This window comes from Symphodus melops (genome assembly GCF_947650265.1).
Source record: "Symphodus melops genome assembly, chromosome: 15".
In the NCBI taxonomy this organism is placed as follows: domain Eukaryota; kingdom Metazoa; phylum Chordata; class Actinopteri; order Labriformes; family Labridae; genus Symphodus; species Symphodus melops.
The window spans coordinates 12,539,247-12,561,634 of record NC_136705.1 but is presented as its reverse complement, the minus strand read 5'-3'; the positions used below and the strand labels follow the sequence as shown (position 1 = coordinate 12,561,634).

Here is a 22,388-nt window from a genome sequence, read left to right as displayed (position 1 = left end):
GAGCAAAGAACAAGACCAGAAACACTAAGAACAACTACAAAGTAAAACATGGCACAGAAAACACAACCTAAACAAAATAAATAAACACTGAAGGCTAAACTAAGAAACAATAAACACCAAACTCAGAACCTTAAAACACAAGTAACGCAGGAAACAAACGTTCAGACAACATAGAAGGATACAAGGAGACAGAGAAACACAAAGTCCAAAATAAACATTAGATTAGGAAACATTAAAACACACAAGGGAAACAATCAACATACAGGACACAAGGGAAAAATGAAAACTAAAACAAGATGAAATACAGCACTAAACCATGACACCCATGGACTGTAGCATCCTCCTCTCCTTTGTGAGGCCTATAGGCAAACTGCCTGGAATCCAATGCATGTTTGGTGAACATCAGAATCTCAGAACTGACCACTTTCGGCAAAAAAAATTTATTAGAGCAATTAGCCTGAACACATCCTTTAGGGCACAGGTGTCAAACTCCAGTCCTCGAGGGCCGGCTTCCTCAGACTTTTAGATGTCTCCCTGCTCTAACACACCTGCTTTAAACCAATGTGAGGTCATTAAGCTCTGCAGAAGCCTGATAATGAGTCACTCATTGGATTCAGCTGCATCCGAGAAGGGAGACATCAAACAGTCTGAGGAAGCCGGCCCTCCAGGACTGGAGTTTGACACCCCTGCCTTAGGGTTTTAGGGCAAGTGGATTTAGAGACTGGGAAAAACCACAACATCTATCCAGAGAATGTTGTGTTCGCAAGAACTCATTGACTTAATTTATTCATGAAATAAAGATACAGTGAAATTCATGAAATTCAAAATCACATCTCTTTTGGACAGGACTACAGTAAACATCCACAGATATTGTCTGGGCCATGGCTTTCGGCGTTGCTGCCATTCCCAATCAAATGGCGCCACCCTGTGTCTGAAGGAGGAAGGTTTTCATGGCTTTTGCTGATAAAGATTTGTCTTTGTGAAGTTCGCTTGAAGAGGACTCTTAGTTTATTACTTGGATTAGTTACTTTTAGATTCATGTCATGTCCAACTTCATCAAAGTGAGCCCTCTACAGCATTCACAGTAGCTTACATTAGCTAATAACTTTCATGATGACTGGTAAGTGATAATACAAAAGCAGCAACTTCCTCTTTTGTGGGGCGCTGTAAGCATTGTGTACATTTTAAATATAGATGTGTTTTAGGGAGTCTTATCATTGACACAAAGTAACGTAAAGACAGGATTATGTGCAGCAGAGTTATGACAGTTTATACTTTGATGATGAGACATGGTGCTGAAACTAAAGTTTGCTATGCCACCCTAAGTTAGGGGAAAGAAAACAAGCATGACTTTTCACAACTGAATGTTTCTAAGGGGTCTAGAGAATAAAAGGAAGCTAAAGAAATCTGGATGAGATAGGAGTTTGTACTGCTGGAATGATGACTTACAATATCATACTACTCTGAAGTCTTGCCACTTTGAATATTGAAAATTTGATCATGAAAGAAAAGGGCTCAAAATAAATAATTCAAATTGGTGGCTTGGTGAAACACAATACAGAGAAGGAAGAGGCTAAGGAAATCTCTCTGGTGAGATAAAATGAAGACAAAAGCAACAATAAAGAGTGAGAGAGAGAGAGGGAATAAAGTTGTCAGTTGTCAAAGCAGACAAAAGGAAGAATCACCTTTGCTGTCTAAGCTGTCTGTCCTCTTTCCTTTGAAATCATGATAAATGAGAACACCAGCGCTGCTTTCAGAAGCTGACAGATGTTTGCAGCGACAACATTTCATTAGGTGTGATATCTAAAAGTTTATAGGTAAATATATGACACATTTCAAACATTGATGTCTTTTACTGATGAGTAAATCCTGCCTCTGTTTGAGATCTTTGTCACTGCTCTTATCCCGTCTGCCTCATCTATTCCTATTCCTATTCAAGTTAACAATTCAAAAGTTGCTTTATTTACAAAACATATCACATCACTCAGAAGAAGCCTTATCTCAACTACTTTACTTGTTTATGTTACCAAACTAAAAATTACCAATATAAACTTTTATACATGCTGCTGCGACCAGTCCTTAAACAAACTTGGGCTTCCAAAATAGCCCAGACCGAGGCCTTTTGGGTCCACTCTAGTGTCTTCAACAAAGGCAAACAATGATCCCATGTCACTTAAGTAATACTCAAGTTTGCATGCACTGCACCCTTGTGGCCTGCATGGTGCACAACACTAAATACATTGATAGAATACATTTATAATTAGATGCTTTAACCCAATCAACACACACATACTATTTCTTCCATAAATGACACAATCTGTGCTTAGTGTTTCCCATTTTATTACCCGAGGTCAAGTTCAAGACCAAGTTCTGAGAAGGTGATGATGGCTGTTTTCCCAGAAGCTCTGACAAAAATCGCCTGCTCTGATTGTTTTGACAGAAATCTCGCTCTCTCCAGCTCTCCCAATAGACAGAGCACATCACTGTTTTAACTTACTGACAAAATCAAACACACATACTGTAGAGCCAAGAATTCATATTAGCAAAAGGGCAACACAGAATATTTTATGGAAGCGAGATGAGCAGCTTGCTTCAGCTGAAGAGGACAAAGTTAAAAGCTCTCCCAGCTCTATGAGGCTCTACCTTCAGGCACAACTTTCTTGGATTTACACACAGGTTTTTAAAATAAACATCCTTACCTGTGCCTAAAACATGCTATGGGACATTTTACTTGTTTGGAAAAATGCACACCCCTCCCCTTATATTTGGTGAGGTTTCATGCGCCTAAGTTGTTTGTAAAAAATTATATTCCAAGAGGCTCCAAAAAACAATCTCATCACGTCATCACTCACAGTAAGTCTTGATAATTTTCCAAGTCCATGCACTAGAATTTGCTCTCTCTTTAAATGTTAGGAAAATGCTTCAGGAGTAAATAAAATATCTGTCCATTAGTTCAGGGATATAATGATGTTTAAAAATCAGAGTTGTTTGTTAAAGTACAATCTGTATCAAGAAATCAGAGTATTCAGTAACCATCAACAATCAAATCACATGTAACCAGATGAAAATGTGCCTTCTTATTGTGAATGGCTTTGACATCCTGAAACATGAGCTCAGCTTATCACTGCAAATAAATCCCCAAATTTTAAAATGTAATTGCAATGAATGGTGCAGGTTTGTGATTGTATGCACCAATAAATAACAAAGCAATCTACTGTGTGACCCATATGGCACCAGGCCTTTTATTTTAGTTTCCTAGGGAAATGAAAAGAAACACATTGTGTCATCCTACCCTCAAAATTAAAAGTTGGAAGGAGAGGTGCCGCTGGTTGCCTAGTGGCCAGTGTGCGTGCCCTTGTATGGAGGTTATAGTCATCCAAGGGGGCGGCAAGGTTTGATTCCCCACTCTCTCTTGGATCAGAGCCCGTCTTCTAAAATCAATGCATAATGTCTATGATCCCTGCTATTCCCCTTAGGGAAGCGAAACGAGTGGAGAGGATAAAAGACAAGGATCTCCTTCTGTCAGCTCAAGCAGCACACGGGTCTCTTCTGCCAAATCTGTTGTTCAAATAGATGCATCAGTTCGGAACGTAAGCTCAAAGCCACACCATCCCTAACAGCAACCAGCAACTTTAAGAGAACCACCTCTGTGTGTGTCAGTATCTGGCCCTTGAGCCAATTAGTAAACCAAGCAAAGTGCCCTATTGGTTTATAAAAACATCATTTAGGGCTGTGTAGTTAATTGACTCAGGAAGATAAATATGCCAATTTGTGCTTATACCGGTTTTAAATTGTTACTTATTGCAGCACTCTCTATGAATGTTAAAAAACTCTATCTGAACTCTAGATTGTTTTCAAACAAAAGTCCTTCATCAAAGACAGTGTTGAATAAATTAGGTTACGTTATGAAACTCAAAGTCAGTGGCTAGTTCAGATGAACTGTAAAGAGATATGTAGAAAACCGCTTTGAGCATAATTCAATATGTTTTCAGAGTTACAGGATGCAAAGTGTGAGAACCAAAAAGACATTCTCTGAAAGCACCAAGGGGCAATACACAAACACCAAAAAAGATGCATTATCACAGGGGACATCTGGGAAGCTCATTTCAAGGTCTAGTGTCACAGCTAGAGACAGTAGATGTTAACAAGTGCTCGAAAGGAGGCTTAATATTGGGGTTTATTGGGAATCAATTCAAATCGTTGATTTTCACTTAACTGATATGAAAGAAGAAGGACATATAGTCTGATTCACATGTTGTGCTCTAAAATGAGATATGTTTTTTCATTTGAAATGTATTGTATATTAGGACATGTGTTGTGATCTGTTATGGTTGTGTGGATAACTGAAACAAATTATTACAACAGAATGAAAAGAGAATTTAAACACATTAGACGAACAAAGAATTGCAGTAATGAGTCCCACAGTTTCTGTCTTTCCACAGTTATTAATGGTTATATCTTGATAACCAATGTAGCCTATTGGTCACACATTGGAGTCAATTTAGATGTTCTGGGTTAAAGTCCTTTGTTAAACCAGAAATTAGAATTTAGTGGTATCTTCCCATACTGGATTCTGCTGAAGCTTCAAAAGAGACCAAAGTGTAATACATTCTAATGATTGTATACTGTAGGTTAATTTAGATAATCAGTGGGGAAAACCATTAATGCTGAGTCCAGGCAATTGTTTACCTCAGCTGCAACCCATTAGACAAAAAAGGGGGGGGGGCAAAGTTTTCCTTCAGTAGACATAAGATTACAGTTTCCTCAAGGGGAGACACTTCATTTATCCTACAGGATGTTGAGTCCTCATCAGAACACACTTAAGAAAGTTCTGAGGCAATTTATCCCTAAGGCACACTGAGCTGTCAATAAGGGCTCATTTCTCGATTTGCTGAAATCTGTCACTGTCTTGCAGAGTTCAAGACCCTGGAAACAGTAATCCATCATTGCCTCTGTGCCCTGGACTCTTGGCTCTGACCTTGAGCCATAAACAGCATCACTGATGTGATAAAGCAACTGAGACTGAACAATTACCAAGGGTTCGATCACAGGACCTGGCCTGCTCATGGATGGTTATAAATATGGATGGTATGATTTGAACACTGCAAAAGCATTGTAAGCAGTTAAAGTTACTGTGGATGGTGATTGTGAACAAGCTCAAATAGAAACTTCCACACAGAGCTGCCACCTGTGCAACATAAATATGTACCTTGCAACAAGAAAGAGAAGAGAAGCTCAGAAGTGGTGAGTTCTTCGTTACAACAACAACTAGAACAACTAAGTTTCAGTTAGTTTGGTGATGTATTCAGAGTGACAGTTGATAATAAAGACATGAACATATTTACCAGTATATTTTTAAGAGCATTTTAAGGATGAATTGTGCAAAATCCTAACAACTTCTGAATCCTTTCAGTGAGTTTAATTGAAAAAAAAAAAGATTCATTGTGATTCTTCCAACTAAGTGCATGTGCAAAAATCAGGATTTACCCACTTTTAAACAAGAGGAGGGAGTAAAGTGTTGACAGTCAAACTGTGCTCCCTGGTGTGTAACTCATTGTGTTGCTCTATACTTGAGCAAGTTGATGAAAAACAAAGCATCCAGTATTGACAGCTAACACTGAAGCAACTCCATGATCCTGTGATCTTAGTGCTGTAAGGCCAGTTGCTCTGTTTCTTTCCGCACTGACATCTGCTGCTGGAAAAAGAAAAGAAAAGAAAAGTTGTTATGAACCAAATTTGAGTCAGTGGGAGTTTCGCATGAATGGTCCAACCTGTGGCCTGTGTGCCACTGACCCTTAACGACTGCGCTGTCAGCATGCACACTGAGGCAGTGAGCATGCTGTCAGCAGGGCTTTTTAACAGCAATGGCCAGCTGACACAAGGGACAGCTGGAACTTTAATGTGACACAGCTGGCAGTATCTTCCGGCAGAGAAATGTTTTAACACCAATAAAAGTTACATTTACATTCTGGATGCATTCTCCTGAATGATTATGATTGATGAGCAGTCAGTGAAAAATCAAAGCTGTGAACAGTCCATTTGTTAAAAGCTGTTTTTTGGAGCTGTTCCTTCTTGTGCTGCTGCAGACTCATGGGATTGCTAGTCAGATCACAGGCTAAAATGATGTCCGGTTGAAACCTGACAGCTTTATCAAGAGAGAAAATTGTTAGATTAAAATGTAGTTGTAACTTCTCAAAAAGGGTACGTAATGTTTACGGTTTCAATCTCCTACAACGTAAAGTACAAGGGTCAGTGTATCTTTTGCACAAAGTGGCTTTAGTGTCGTCTGATTTTTGCCCTCTGAACTCTACAGCACCTGTTTCTGCGAGTTTACCTTATGCTGAATGCAGTGTCTTGTTAAAACGAAGCTTAAAAAAAAATCACATTCAGGATAGTGTACTGTCAGACGATCCAACTTTTGTTGGAAGGGTTGTTCCTCATATTATTGTATTTGCTTCAAATCACTGTTTGACTTATTATTGGCTCTCTTTCACTGCTCCAGCACACTTCACTAAAGCATGTACATGTATTCTCTCTAATAAGATAAGATATTACTTAATGAGGCGTTATTGGAGGCATGGATGCTTTCCTCTCCGTTTCTAACACCTGCTGACAACTACTTTACACAGTCATCTGGAACATCTGAGTCCTAATGGCGTCTTAGTAAGTGTAAGCAAAGGGGGCCGACAGCAGGCATTTAAAGGCTTCATCACATCTCACAGCTCTGTGTTATTATTATTTCATATCCAGAGAGCCAAAGCTTGCTTGTGACTAAAATAAACCTGACGGCTGCAGCACCTGAATGCTTCACAAAGTAGTGGACAATGACGCTATCTCCTCTCTGCAGACAAAAGCAAGTGAATATTCCTTCAATAGCAACATGCTCAATGTAGAAATGTATGGTAATGACATTTGACTTTTACCTTAATTTAACAAATGTATTATTGATCCAGTTTCAAGTCTCTGGACTTTAAAAATCTGTTGCTTTCTGTAGGTTTTTAAAAGGTGTTCATTGATCATCCACAAAGTTTTCTTGCTCATTTAATCACAGACTTTTTTAATAGTGCTACTGGATGAGTCTGTAATGACTCCAATAAGGGGAAAAAAGTAAATAGAACTACACATGCACCATTGTAAGGAATCTGACTGAAAAGACAGAAAAAGAGCAGGCGTTTAATTAACACTGAACACAATTTTGTTTCTAACTTAAATAATTGTACACATTTAATTCAGTGAAGGCAAGTCTCTGAGAATTAATACAATTCTTCACACTGTCATCAACATTCGTACACAGTTCAAAGTAATGCCTAAAAGGAGGACAAACCACCTTTTTCACCTGAACCCAAAATAATTAGAAGTGACGTTCAGTCAGTAAATAGTTCTCACTGAAAACACTTGCTTCACTGACTCACATGACAGGACTTTGTCAAAACAACACCAGGCTGTGTTGGTGCTACAATATGAGATGCATGTATAAATGCTGGAGTCCATGTGTACTAAGGTTCCACTGAATTATACTCTTTAAGGGCACCTACAGGGATAAACTGTAGGCTACTGGTTGGTGCAGGTGTGTTTCTGAACCTTATTGGACAACACTTGTCATCCTCTGACAACCTGCTGGGTGGTGACAGTTAATTCTTTAACATTTGTATTCCTTTTGTTCTCCACACTTGTAACTACATTAATTTTATTAAAACAATTTAACAACTGTTTGTGTTTACGACATGAAATGTTCAGTCGGATCTATACATCTGTGCGTTCACAGACAAAAACGAAGCGATTGCATTGAAATATGAGTCAAGCTTTTGTTCAAGCCAAACGATTTAAAGTCAGTCCTTAAGAACTAAACGCACAGACTTGGAGAAAACTACAAATATGCAATGTGAACCTAGAAGAATGAAGGCAAGAAAGAAGAAGAAAGGCACAATAAATAAAATCAAACTAAAGCTATGAAAACAAGTGGGAATCAATCACTTACTAACAGCACGTCTTAAGATCATGTGAACATCAGATGCATTTGCATCTCATTGCTCAGCGGAGGATGCCGATTGTTCACACTACAGCCTTTAAACGTTCAGTTCTCTGCTCTATCAATTTCAGCTTCCCCTTGTAATAATGATGACACCTGGTGCTTTTGTTTTGAAAGTAGAGAAACGGAAGTATGGTGCTTTGTGCTCACCAGCCTTTGATAGGAGTGAGCCGAATAACTTTTAATCCAGTGTTAACAAAAGTCAAAACGAAATATTTTCACCACAGATCTAGTAAGGAAAAATCAAGAAATACTTTCTTGGATACTCACTGCGACTTATCCATCTACTTTGTTTCTCATCTTTCTCTACACAAGCCACACAAATAAAAATAGAAAAGGGGTAAAAATCTGATAGGTACATAAGACAATAAGAGACAGCTGATGCTCGCTTGAGCTGCATGTTGTTATGAAACAATGTATGACAGTGTTGTGACTCAATCTTTGTTTAAAGAAAATGCATTAAAATCTCTACCGACAAATGTTTTTACTTCTATAAAGTAAAGTGTAACAATAACATCGTAAAATATTTACAGTAATTGTTCAAATCTATTGACATAAACTCAAACCGTTCTTGTGTATTTACATACAGTTTTTACAAACACAACCACAGAGGCGAAAATAAAAGGAAACTATTATAACTATTGTGTTCTGTTTGCCCTCCTGTCTTGAAGAGTCAGTGCTCCGGCTCAGTTTTTTTCCGGTGTAAAGCACTAAGGCTTGACAAGGCATCTTTCACTCTGTGAGGTCAGACCTTCACCTAAATGAAATATTCTTTCTGGTTCTCTCTTAGACCATTCTGTGTGTGTGCAGCTGGGCTGCTGAATTCAAGCTCTGGGCTGTCCTCGGGTTTGACTGTTTTTGTCTCCTGGCTCTGACACGGGTCCTTCCTCCTGTAGAGGACTCGGGCCATTACAGCTGATGCAGACACGGTCACAAAGATCACCACTGCGATGACACCTACAGGGCAGAAAAAGGGGAAAAGTGTTGATGTGTCAGCTGTGTGAATGACGGCTTTCTGTACTCAAATTGAAGACTCTACTAGAGAAACAAAGACATTTCATGACTCAAATTTACTGAAGGCATCTTATCTTTTCGTTGGAATTTTTCATGATTTATTGTTTACTAACCATGAATAACTGTAAAACCATTTTTGATACTAATGAACAAGAAAAAAACAACTTTACATTGAAAGTGTGAACAAATGCATCTAACATAACATACATATGTTAACCTCTATCAAACAAATAAGCATTTTAAATTTTATCACGATAAATATTTTGACAAACTTAAATTTAAAATGTTACACTACAATATCTACCAGAGAGAATCCCATGATTTCATCATCTGTTGTTATATTGTTGATTGACCTCTGGTGGTGGAATTTAAAATACTGAGCATTTCACAATCGCTGATGCAGATAAATGGACATGTCTTTCTTTTTCAGGCTACTGTTAACAGAAAAACTGGAAAAATGATAGCAGAAATATCTGGAGGGGTGAATTTCACATCCTTTTTTTCTGAACACACTGATACCTCTCAGGTTGCTAATTGTAATCTAAAGCAGTCATGACCACGGTTCTCAGAGGCATGTCATTGCTTGAAGGCAGACGATTGGTTCTGAGGCCAAAAACAAAGTTACTGTACTTTATTTCCACTGACACAAGATGTCACAATCATTCAGTAGGCTACTTCACTTCCATTCTTTTGAAAAACTTCATTTAACCAAAACCATGATCCTATTGTAAACATTTCTCAAGTAGTTAATCTAACCAAACTGCGTCAATGGCAACGATTACCAGCATCTATTTCTGTTGAAAGGACGATAAGAGCAAAGAGATTATCCTATTTTCACAGCAGATGTGTCAATTATTACAAATTGCAGTGCGCCCTCTGGGCTGCTGATAGGTCACTTGGACTTTCTTTATATCTGTAAATGGGAGTGAAAATGACTACCAATGGGCCACTTAGTGGTTAGATTTCATCAAGGGCATTAACTTTGTTACTTTACCTTGGGACTGTAGTTTTCTTACTCACCCCATAATATATCATTTGGATCTTCAAGATGTCCGTTTCCTTGCATTTTTTTTTAACCCCCACATTTTGAAGTGAAACATGATAAAAATCCAACTTAAACTAGAAGTGCAGTCAATTTATTATTATACCAGCTCCCTGGGCTGTTTCAGCAATTTGGAGGCCTCTGCACCCATGTCAGCGATAAATCAAAGTTGTTTTACTTGGACTATTAAGTGATTTGCATTGTAGTAAGTTCTGCTTACTTGAACACAGTCATGCTGTTGAGGAGACAACATTTAAAGTGCTACACAGCAGGCAAGTTTGATGACAAAAGGACCACAGATAACCAAATAGATTTGAGTTAAACATTAACATTTTACCTCCAATCATGGCTGAGTCACTTCTGATGGCATTCACTAAAGGCTGACCCTGTCTCACTGATCCAGACTGGTCTAGAGTAAAGATAGGCAGGAGAAACAGAGTAAAGAAAGAGGAGCAGAATTAAAGGTACGAAGGAGACAAGACACATGAGGAGGAAGGATCACAGGAAAATAAATAAGTGATGAGGGAAAAAAAAAGTAGGAAAAGCTGGTGCAAAGATTGTGATAGAATAAAAGAGAAAGTAGAGGAGCACAGAGGTCCTTTGCAACATGGAAAATATAAATTAAGAGCAGTGCTGCAGTGAAACGCTCCAATACAAGAACCCTATAATACTCTGTATGTGTGACCTCATGGGACAGATATTCTAAAGGAAACTCATTAATTGCTTCATGTTATGTCCATTATCACAGTGTCCTTCCATTATAAAATACCCATTGGTCCCATTTTAAAGTTTGAGAGGTAGCACCCACACAGAAAGATGGACACGACCGCCTGTGAACACTTCAATAGTTTTAATTCATTTGGTCCCCTAGAGAGAGTGGGTGCTATAATTGCATGGCGCCATAATGTCTGTAAATACATTGAAAGGTCTTTGGGTTTGCCACTTGCTATCAATTTTCTCTAACTTATTACAGTTATTCTATAGATGGAGAGTCAACAGTACAGAATTACAGTTTGGAAATCAAGATATAGTTTTCATATTTCAAAGAAAATTAGAAAACTAATACAGCTTTTTATACCCTCCCTTTACACTCATTACTTGTTTATTTTTCTTTTAGATATAGATTATACATAAGAAAATAGGTTCTGAGTCTTAGCACTCCGTTGTCTTCCGTATTGCCCGACTGCCTAGTAAAAGGTCCTATTTTTAAAAGTACAGTCAAAATACCAATTTTTCAACAAGCAAACATATCATTGGATAAGTACTAGTTGCCAGAAGTCCTTACCTTTACAGTATTCAGCATTTGGAAAGACTATTCTTAAAGTACATTTAGTTTTAAACTCAGAATGTGGAATCAGGCCTTTATAGTTATTATTATCCGGAGCTGAAAAGTCTCAAACAAAATTGAGCATCTTCACTCGGTCACTCGTCAACCCTCCTATTTCACACAGTGAGAATAAGACTTTTTATATTTCCTCCTCTAATATATTCCTCTGAACAAATATGAATGATTTTGACCAAATTATGACAATCCAACTGTCTAATCTTTATGTTAATTCAAAATGAAACGTTGCTCTAAATCTGGCTTCAAACACTTCAGTGACGAAAACTGCCCTTCCTCCCAAGTCTTCTGCTGAAACTGGACAAATCTGTATTATTCTTTCAGTGCTATGGCAGCTACATCATTTCTTTCTGTATGAGACACTAAAATAACAACTTTAAATGAAGCTTATTGTGGAAACAGTGTTAAAAAAGAACAACATCTCTCTGACCTGACAGGTGATGTGTGGTTTCTGCTGTGTAAGAATAGGCAGAAGAGGAAGCACACGTGGACTGGATCAGCGATCCAGTGACAGTAACAGGGCTGGTGTCTGGATGGAGCAGAGCAGCTTTCAGAGGGCTGATGGAGTTAAAGAGGACACCAGACAGACAGCCTATAAAACCAAGAGAGGCAAGTCGAGACAGCTCCTGGTCCAAATCAGCAGATTCTGCAGAAACAGAGAATAATATTTATAAGTATGTCTCAGTAGTTCTGGATTATCACTGGAGAACCATCACACAGACTGTTCTTGAATATACTGCTGCATATATCCTAAACCCATGCAGGGGCATGTCAGGAATTTTTGGGTGGGGTGGCACTGGGTCACTGTGACCAAATCACCAGTATGAGTTTTTTTAATTAGTCCGGTCTCCAAATATAATTTATAACCATAACCCAAGATTCATTGAGCGCGTTTACATGGACTTGAGTGTCGCACAGAAATCTTTATTAAAACTTAATTTAAATAACCAATACACTCAACGTGCACGTCAATACTCAGTTTACCTGATACAAATGTGTTTTTTATATACAATATTAGAAAATGCAAGGGTCTATAGCATAATAAAACTTTCTGATACAAACAATTACAGACAATAATAAGCTACATTTTGATTTTGGGATAATCAAATTTACTTTGAGACAATTAAAATTGTTTTTCGGGACAGTTCTGGGACCTGGTGGGAAAAGTTAGTCTGGAGCCCTCCAACAAGGAAGAAAAATCCCTCTGTTCAGCAGAGTTTCAAAATGACCTACACAGGCACATTATCAGCACATCTGGAAAGAATCCTTAATGTGTGATCAACACAGAAGCTGTAATTGACACTTGACATGTAATTTCTATTATTCTCTTTGACTATTGACTTGTGTTAACAGGTGGACTGATTACTTAGATTCATTTCCATTGTTGTTGGGTTGGTCTGCATTTTTGTTTGCATGTTCTTTACAACATGCTTTACTTATTAAGAGTTTAGCTCTCTTCCTTACCTTGCACTCTGCCCAGAACAAGCGACCTGATGGCGTTGAATTCTACATCAGATGACAGGTTGAAGTCCTCTTTGGAGTTCTTGTCAATCTAAAAGGAAACTTAAGATTAATGGCCAATCATGTTTGCTTTTTTAGCAAATTAAAAAAAAAAAAAAAAAAAAAAGGAAACATAACCAAATGGAAAATTAACTACTTTTGTGAATGCAGACAAAAAGTAACTTTACATTTGTGTTAACATGATTGCTGATGTAAATTTCATTGAGCATGCCAAAAGATAAAACAAACAAAAAAAAAAACTGCATCAAGCAAAAGCACTGAATATATTTAAATGAGTACAACATTTTTATAATTTTGATGTACTTTTAAAAAGAGGATCTTGGATCTTTTCAGACAGCGCCATGGAACATCCTAATCTTGTATTTAAGTGTTCAAGCTCTTTAGAGAACCTTGTTATGACAGGAGCAAAAGTACAAGACAAGGGACTTTAAATAATGAAGGAATTTTGACTTTTGTCTCCATCATTTTTACCACAAACATTCATCCTTTTTCCAAATCTAACTCAACCTTTAAGAACATGATGCTGATACATAAGGAGGAAGAAACATCTACATCCCATAACATGACAGTTCCTAAATCAAACATCATCGCCAATGCTTTTTCTTTTAAGCAAGGCACCGAACCCCAAACAGCACTCTGACATCTCTCCATTTATGCATGTCCACCGGTCCTGCTTGTGCACGTGTGTGATTCAGGCCTGTATGTGTTAGAAGTGCATCTCTAAAATTACAGAGTGTGAACCACAATTTTCCCCTTGGGGATTAATAAAGTATATCAAATAAAATGTTATTCTTATGAAGCAAAAATGTTTGAACTTTAGCCACTTGATTCAAAGATGTCTTTGTAGGAAGTGTCTCAAGGTTAGTGTGATCTACTGAACAGAACAATTCTGAAGCCTTTGAATTGTTTTTAGCAGAAAGATTGGTTGCAGGTGTCTTAAAGAAAAAGGCCCTCTCGGAGGAGCCTATAACATGTTTTGTGACAACTTTTAACTGCAGCTCAACCTTCAATATGTGTGGACATTTTCAACAAGCGTTTCCCTGCAGCTTCCTTGCTGCTTATCCTCTTGGTCTCATATCCTCCTGAATTCGACTGATGGTGAGGAGACAAACTAACATACAGGCTGACTGAAGTTTTTAGGAAATGCTAAGTCTGTCGTGTATGTGCACGTTACCTGCAGAGAGACAACATCTGCTTGTCTACTGATGGTCACAGAATGTAGCTGTCCGTTTGCGAGATTCCCCACTTTGCTCCTCAGGATCTCAACTTCTTTACTTTTGTCAAGTCTGTACCTGACCTCCAGCCTGTCTGCAAACACAAATAGGCAGAACACACATTGATAAATGCACGTTAGATTGAAACACAGAGACACTATGAGCGCCACATGAACAAAATAAACGTTTCAAATCCAGTCTTTTAGATGTGACATTTCTAAAAACTTAGTTTATATTTATAGAAATCGTTTTTACTTTGAAGTTGATATTTCTCGATGTTCTTGGGCTCTATTTTGGCATGCAGTATAAATAGTAGAATTGAATTAATCAAAGAAGCATTTAAGATACTTAGATAAGGGAAGAGGAAATAGGCGAGTAAGAACAAGTGTTCCTGGATACAAACATAATAAATACAAGAGGATCGGCGCGCTCACCATGCTTGTTGAGCAGCACAGCCAGATACTCTCTGTGAAAAGAGCCGACGTAGAGCAGCAGGGTGGGACTCTGGCTGGTCCTGAAGCTCAGGGAGACATTTTCTGCTCTCAGGGTCGTGTCCGAGTAGATGGAGGAGGGTAGGGTGCTGCTGCTGCTCCTGTTGAAAACGCTCCACATCTGCTCCTTGAAGGTATAGGTGACAGATGTTTCTGACCTAAAGTTGGCTGAAACCTCTGCAAGGATGGAGAGAATGGTGGGTAGTTATTTTGCATGTGTGATGTATTATTATTTTTTTGTCTGTTGAAAAGGTTTAAACAAAGGAAAAATTTGGTTAACTGCTAATTATTTTCAGGTAAAAAGGCAAAATGAACAAACCTGTGCATTGCTTACTTCAGATTTCAAACACATTAACATTGTCTTCCCGAGATGGTGTGATTCGCATTTAAATTTGATTTAGCAAATAGGGTTTGTGTTAATGTTGAAGACATGTTGCAGCTAATCTCACATGGGAGCCCTATGAGTAAATTATCCTGTGGGTGAACAGCGACCCAGGAGCACTGACAAAAAACTAATTAGTAAGCTTGAGGGGAAAAAAAACGCTGCAGAAAACCATCAGATTGACTTGTCAACAACAGAATATAACACTCTGATAGTGTGCTGTTGTAATGACGTATAAAGCCTTCCGCCACCTTCCTTAGACATTGAGAGCAAAAAACGTACACATCCCCCCACAATGAGTGAAATGTCAATTATACATTTTCTGCATTCATTTTTTTGTAGTTTGAGTTGTTTTGACTTTTCAGAGTAATACTTGTCAGTGTGTCTCCGCGATGGCAGGTGCAGCTGTGAGATTAGGAACAAAGCCTGTACCTCTCTTGCAGAAAGCTCCTGTGAAAGCAGAACGGACACAGTTGCAGGAAAAGCTGTTTGGTCTTTCCACACAGCGACCTCCGTTCTGGCAGAGTGAGCCGTAGCTGTCGCAGTGTCCTGGACACCCTGCCTGAACACCGGGCGTGATCTTTGCTCTCTCCTCCAAGTCCAGAGTGACACCATTCATCTGCAGAGAGCGAATGCAACCCCGGAAGCCCTTCTGTCTGGACGCTGTTCCTCCTGAAGACACACGGGAGAAACTTCAGCATGCAATTTCTCCGTCCTCCATTTCTTGACTCTTCTCTTATATCTGTGTATATACAGGTAACCCTGTTTTTTTATGCTATGTTTATCATTTAGACCAAAAAATATATATATCAAAAGGTATCATTCAAAATACCTATTTTTTCATTAACTATTACAATGATATAACATAAAATTGTTAAAGACTGATATTTTGAGACAGTACTATTTCAGACTATTAAAAAAAAATTCTCTTCAAACTTCAAATGATGAGCTGAAATAAAATGCAAGAAAATATTTTTTTTCCAATTTTTCTAACCACTTCCTTGAAAAATTATAGCAGATAGGATTTTCTCAGCATATTGCAACGTGATATTCTTTCAACAATAAATGAAAAGCAACTCATCTCTTATACCCACATGGGGAACAACACTGACTCATCTGATTAGAACATCAACAAACAAAAATTCTCTGTCCCCCAACCTTCATGAATTTGAAACTCTCAAACTAAAGTTTTAAAATGATGGCATGATGTAGTACTGTATCCCACAAACTTTTCAATGGGTGGACTTTTTATGGGTTCTCTGTCAGGCCAGACCTCCTTCTGAATGTTGATAAGCTGTCAGTCTGCTTGTCCTTTCTGGCCTGCTGACCGTAACAGAACATACTTTTCTTTTCTTCCAGAGGAGAACTTAAACTGAAAAACAAATTGTTTTTTTTGAACTTTTATAATACAACCCCTGACTGTCTTCAGATGTCAGGCCCTGCAACATTATCATTGCCTCAGAGAACCAAATTATCAAGCTCAAGACTCCTTAAGCCTGTTATGATGAGATAAACAGCTTTCCACCACTGCATCGATGATGAGGTTCACATTAGGGCGTGACATCTCTCACTGAACACTGAACCGAGTTTACTGCAAAGAAACTGACATCTATGGCACAAATGCATTTTTTCCCCCTATATAAATACATATATACTTTTTTTTTTATAGGACTTTCTCAGTCCTGTGGATATACTGTATTGACCCTGAACAAGGAAGGACTTTTAACTCTCAATTTCAGTGGGGATCAATAATCACAGACAGCTATGCAAGTTAACCTCCTGTACAGGATGAAAAAGGATGAGAAGCAGAAATGTAGTCTTCAGTTCGGCTCAGGAGTTTTTTTTTTGCTGTCACAAACCACTTCCCTCCTGTGCAAAACAGATAAAGATGTGCATTCAATAAATACAAACCATACAAGTGTGTAAGTTGACAGAAACCTACAGAGTGAGAAAAGTAACTGCAACACTAACGGACGAAACAGAGTTGCAGAAAGGTTTGGAAATGTGAGCACACCTGTTTACCAGTTTGCACAAAAATGCAGCATTGATCTGCATGACTTCTAGAGCAGTGGTTCTGTCAAATGAAAATACATTTTGACTCACAGACACAAACGTACCTATAAACAACTGGCTGTTCAGCTGCAGGTGGATGTGCCCATCATAAGGCGCCTCGCGTGTCGCAGCAGGGAGGTCGTCCAGACGAAGCGACGCCTCTTTAATGTTACGCTCGGCTCGGATCCTATGCCACCTGTTGTTGTCCAGCGGGAAATCAGCCATCACACGAACCTCCAGCGGGCCGTTACCCACATCGAAGGAGAAGACTACCTCAGTAGAGGCTGTGTCAGGTAAGAAGAATAAAGTGATACCAACACACATTCCTCCTCATTCCTCACTTCTGTTTATCCCTGCAGTCCACACGTCACTTGCTACAGCTCGTCACTCAAAGGTTTGCTCAGGCAGAAACACAATATCCTCATGCTCCTGTCACAATTCAGAAAGGATAAGATCCAACTTTTTTCCTTAAATCTTCCTCTTTTCCAACAGTAACAAAGCAAAACAATCACGAAACAGAAGAAGAAACAACAATGCAATGTTTTGAGAACTTGAAGTTTAGAACTTGAGTTCACTCGGGTTCAAAATTGTATTCCAAAGACGAGCCACCTGCTCAAGATGTATTCACTTCTAAGAAAAGTCAGTAAACAGTTTTACTTACAGCTCAGTTCAATCCGAATGAAGTCTTTGATGCCCAGGTTTTCCAGAAAGACACCAGACGGTGAGGTTGTTTTAAACAGTAAGGAGATGTCGGCACTAAGCTCTCCTTGAAATGTGGGAAAGTGGAGGTACGATGTGTCTTTGTCAAAAAAAGCAGCATTCCAGGCGTTCTCTGAAAATAAATACAAATCCTATAAATCCCATTTCCTAATGTTTACCATTGTTTATCAGAGAATTGAGTTTATAGTTGCGCATTAACAAAAATATTGTAATCCTAATGCTTGGCTCTGGACTGGACTTACTGTCTCCATGGCAACGTAGATGCCCCACCCTGTAGGCGCTCTCAGAGCCAGGCCTCTGGACATCCCCCAGCACCAGGGTTCTAACAGGAAGGGTCTCCTTATGGGTCAGCAGACCTGAGTCATTAGCCCTGAAAAGGACAGGATGAAGAAGAGGAAGAGAGAAAACATCACTAGCAATAGAAACCAAAAAGAGAAAGACGATACAATAAAATCAGGGATCAGGGTGGCAATAAAACATTTTATCATTATTGTTTCCACCAGTGGAATAGCATATAAATACATTGGATACTTACCAGTCCAGGTGTTACACTTGAAAAGAGCATTTGTCTTAAACCAAGAAAATTCCCTTTTTTCTTCCCATTGATTTAAAGGAAACAGACAGTACCATTCGTTGCTGTCAGCATCACAGTTGCAGTGGCGTTTAAGGTCCACACAGTTCTCCTGCTGACCACAGGCACACTGCTTTCTGGCTGGTGAAGCCCCTCCCCAAAAAGTCTGCAACTGTCCTGCACCTGGACCACCTACCCACCAGCTGACAGGAGAGCCATCTGCAACAAATACATATTTTAAAACCACAACTGCAAGTACTCCATCTCAAATCGAACGATACCCGTCATCTTGTTTTTTCCCCCAAAATATTATTTTTAGTTTCTAAATTTAAATGTTGGTTAAATGGTCACCTGTCTCTCATTTATATATATATTTTTTCACAATAATTCAAATAATTTTCAGTACATATTGAATGTTATACCACCATGTGTTTGACATTTTAACTCTGCAACATTATTATGACAATTTACACTCACAAGTCCAATTATTAGCTCCTATCAAGTGTATTTTTAGAACCTATAAAGCTTTTTAGTATTAAAGACAACTAATGAATATTTTCATATGAGCCATATTTGTTTAAACTGATAGATGTGATACAGATTAAATGGTTTTAATCCATGTTAAAAAATGTTTTTCTATTAAAAAAGAGAGAGATGGTTTTAACATCAAGCCTTACCTGGTGTGTTGAGGCGTGACTTTTTGCAGTGATAAGTCAGTTCCTGTTCGCAATGCTCTGATTGGCTAATGATGGCTGACAGCTGCTCCTCTCCAGATGTGTACACAAAGTGAGCTGAGTGCTGAGTCTTTCCCAGTGTAGGTTGAACTCGGGTCAGCTCTGTGTTGTTATGCTGGATTTCAATCCAAGTGTTGTCCTCTGGTGGAGAGTGACACAAAAAAGAAAATATTATCCCTCTTTTCTATAGGTGTGTGTGTATAGGAGGGATTTGCCTTTCATATGCTTTACTCAGCATTACTACAGCGAAAAAAAGACAAAAGTGAAAAAAATATATAGGCTGAACATCATAGGGTCCGTATGGTGTGGAATGATATGTGGGTGTGTTATGATGCGAGCTACCTGACATATTGCAGTATATCAGCTGTGGTCTGATTGGTCCGCTGCCGTCCACATCGATGAAATAGTATCCTGAAGTGTTGCCTTTGTGTTTGTATGCTTCACAGGACTGCTCGTATATTGCTGAGAAGAGAAAGACGAACATAATCATGTCATCGCAGTTATCTCTTCTGACAATACCCTTACTTCATGTGGCAGATAACTGACAAGCAGACACTTAATTTGGTGTTCAGCAAACTATTCCACAATATCTGAGCTCTGCTTTCATATCTGCTTTAAAACAACTGTCACTCATACAGTAACCAACATTTATATTTTGAATAAAACATGGGCCATAAGGAGGGGCAGAGATGAATATTTTCTCTCTCCAGAGACGCAGCTGTGGGGCGGAATTTTTAGACTTATGAGCCTTTTTCAAAATTATCATTTTTTTTGGCCGTCTTTTCCATTCTTTCTGTATCTTTTTCCATTGTTTCTACTCCTATATTAGGTTTTTAAAGGCTACTACAATGATGGTCATATGTTTGAGCTTGACCTTCTGCTGCAGCATGTCTGCAGGGACCTCAAGGAGAACGCAGCAGGTTATCTCATTACACCACCATATGTAGTGCAAACATACTGTATACAAGTACACACAGACCACAGAGTCTGTACTGTGTGTGTGACCTTTAAACAACAACAAAGCTTGGTGCCCTTACAGCTGTGACAGGTGGCTCCACTGTAGCCGGTACTGGAGCAGTTACAGTGGAAGGTGCTCCATGATTGAGTGCAGCTGCCTCCGTGTTCGCAGTGACTCGGAGAACACCTAGGAAACAGAAACAAGCACTGATCTATAATTGATGCCTTGTTATATTTATTATTTGTGTTGAAACTACAGTGCAGTATTGTGTAATATAATAGATAGTATAGTATAACATAATAATCAGTCAGCTTAACCAGAAACAAGCTTGTTTCCTGTTGATCTGCAGCGCATTTTGGGGAAACTCTTCAGGGATTCCTCTGATTGAAAAACCTGCAGTTATTTTGTCCTCTAACTTCTTTTGACATTTCAAATAGACTGAGGCATCCAAAAAGCCTCCAGCAAAACATATTGGACAAACTTTTAATCAATACTTTTTACTTATGTGTCAGGACTCAGCTTGGGCTGCAAGAAAAAACAGACAAAGGAGCAAAAGGTGAAGAAAAAAAGGGGTTATAGGATTTTTATAGGATGGTAATAGGATACTTTGCGAGGCAAAAGACAAATGCAGGGGGGGCGACAGAGTGATATGTAAGAGAGGGAATCAAGGTCCAGAAATGGAAAAGAAGGAGGGAGGGAGGGAGCAACAAAGGGAATCAAGTTTGGGATGAATGGAGCTCAGCAGCAACTTGCCAAACTTATATTAGGAGGGGAAATGAGGTCAGCAAAATGTGACTGAGAAACTGAAAAAGAGAGCAGGAAAACTGCATGTTTTTTAATCTTTTTCTCTGTAGGACATTTAGTGATGGAAAAGTGCTTACTCAGCAGGCTCTCAGTTTGCTTTTTAGCAATAATTGATGTGGTTCCTTTTATTGAAATGCAGTTGGGATTAAGGCAGGTGCACTTTTCAATTTAGTCCACTTATTTGTGCTTTTAAATATACCCACAACAAATTCTGGTAGTCAATTGATGCCAGGATTATGTGCAAAAAGCGGGACACAAAATGTGTCTTTTCCTGAAACGATAAATATAGAATTTATGTGAGCAGTCCAGCTTGAGGCTGACAGTATGTCAGAAAAGTAGAACTGTAGGTTAGAGTTGAAGAGCCAGAGAAGTCAAATCAGTTCCTCAAGTTGCCATACTATTGTAACTACAGCTGTTCAGAGAAGAATATGGAAGTCATTTACTACGTCTTTGATTGATTTTATTGTTTTATTTATGGCATCGTCTTAGATTTATGCACTTTTGTGATTATTTATTTCTTATTGTTATATGGAAATTTCTGTTTAATTGTTTGGAGACATTTTTGTTGTTTAAATGTGCTATACAAATAAAGTGGATTGATTGGTACCAATAGGCTGTAGTGATTTGGAAAAAGTTCATGATTCCAGTCATGTACAAATAGAGAGCCCGTTCGTGCAATGCAGAAAAAGAGACACATTCTGTAATGAGCTATATTTAACTCAGTACATGATGATACAGAAATAGTGACTATTGATCATGTCCAATGCTAGTAATGGAATTTGTCAGTTTCTTGTTCAGTGCATCTGTGCCGGTTTAACAGTGATTTAGTCCCTCTGTGTTCTAAATGTATTTTGTTCATCAAGGGACCAAGATTTTTAAATCAAATAATGTCCAACTTTAAACTGACATCATGCCTCCTTTTATTGCAGTGCACACGGGTAAATATATCAGCTCTGAGACACAGTGCCCTCATCTTTAAATGGGCGTGTGCATCCTCAAAAGTGTAACGAACAAGGAAAACCACAAGGAAGCTGCAAGTAATATGATGCGTATAAAGGCAGACGAGGCCACAATCTTTTCTTAGACAGGAAATATTAGTCCATGTTGAGACGCTAGTGTCGCTCCTGTAACTCCCTCTGTTTGCTATTTGCTATTTGCTGCAGAGAAGGCTTCAAATTTAACAGTGGCAAAAAAACATAATGTTTCCTATTAGTTTTTCTCTTGCCAAAAACACTTTTCAAAATAAAGAAACAATGTCGAATCCCATTTAGCTGTGCAATTGCTTTGGTTATTATCCCATACGTATACATTTCCAAAGTTTTTCCTCTTACCTGTCAATGATGCCACACATGTCAATCTGCAGGTGACTGTAGTTTCCCATCAGCCTCTGCTGCACCATGATCAAATCCACAGGTTTGCTGTCAACAGTCAGTAGGCGCATACATCCCTGGAACGTCTTGTAGGGGTTCACACACTGCTGGCTGCTCCCTTCAGGAGGACAGCCTGCAGAGGAC

At 38.7% G+C, this 22,388-nt stretch overlaps 1 protein-coding gene across 1 annotated transcript in view; it reads right to left on the bottom strand.

Annotated features, from left to right (window-relative positions):
• Positions 1-7,044: 7,044 nt before the first annotated feature.
• Positions 7,045-22,388, bottom strand: part of LOC306835752 (contactin-associated protein-like 4) — a 45,542-nt gene continuing 30,198 nt past the window's right edge. The window contains exons 10-25 of the mRNA XM_079362467.1: positions 22,206-22,377; positions 20,150-20,256; positions 19,455-19,574; positions 19,056-19,253; positions 18,435-18,597; positions 18,050-18,177; positions 17,749-17,919; positions 17,153-17,371; positions 15,468-15,707; positions 14,597-14,830; positions 14,123-14,256; positions 12,892-12,979; positions 11,858-12,073; positions 10,423-10,494; positions 7,437-8,986; positions 7,045-7,403 (exon numbers count right to left, since the gene is read on the bottom strand). Coding sequence (XP_079218593.1) covers positions 8,787-8,986; positions 10,423-10,494; positions 11,858-12,073; positions 12,892-12,979; positions 14,123-14,256; positions 14,597-14,830; positions 15,468-15,707; positions 17,153-17,371; positions 17,749-17,919; positions 18,050-18,177; positions 18,435-18,597; positions 19,056-19,253; positions 19,455-19,574; positions 20,150-20,256; positions 22,206-22,377 — 2,462 coding nt within the window. The 3' untranslated portion in view covers positions 7,045-7,403; positions 7,437-8,786. The remainder of the gene's footprint in view (positions 7,404-7,436; positions 8,987-10,422; positions 10,495-11,857; positions 12,074-12,891; positions 12,980-14,122; positions 14,257-14,596; positions 14,831-15,467; positions 15,708-17,152; positions 17,372-17,748; positions 17,920-18,049; positions 18,178-18,434; positions 18,598-19,055; positions 19,254-19,454; positions 19,575-20,149; positions 20,257-22,205; positions 22,378-22,388) is intronic.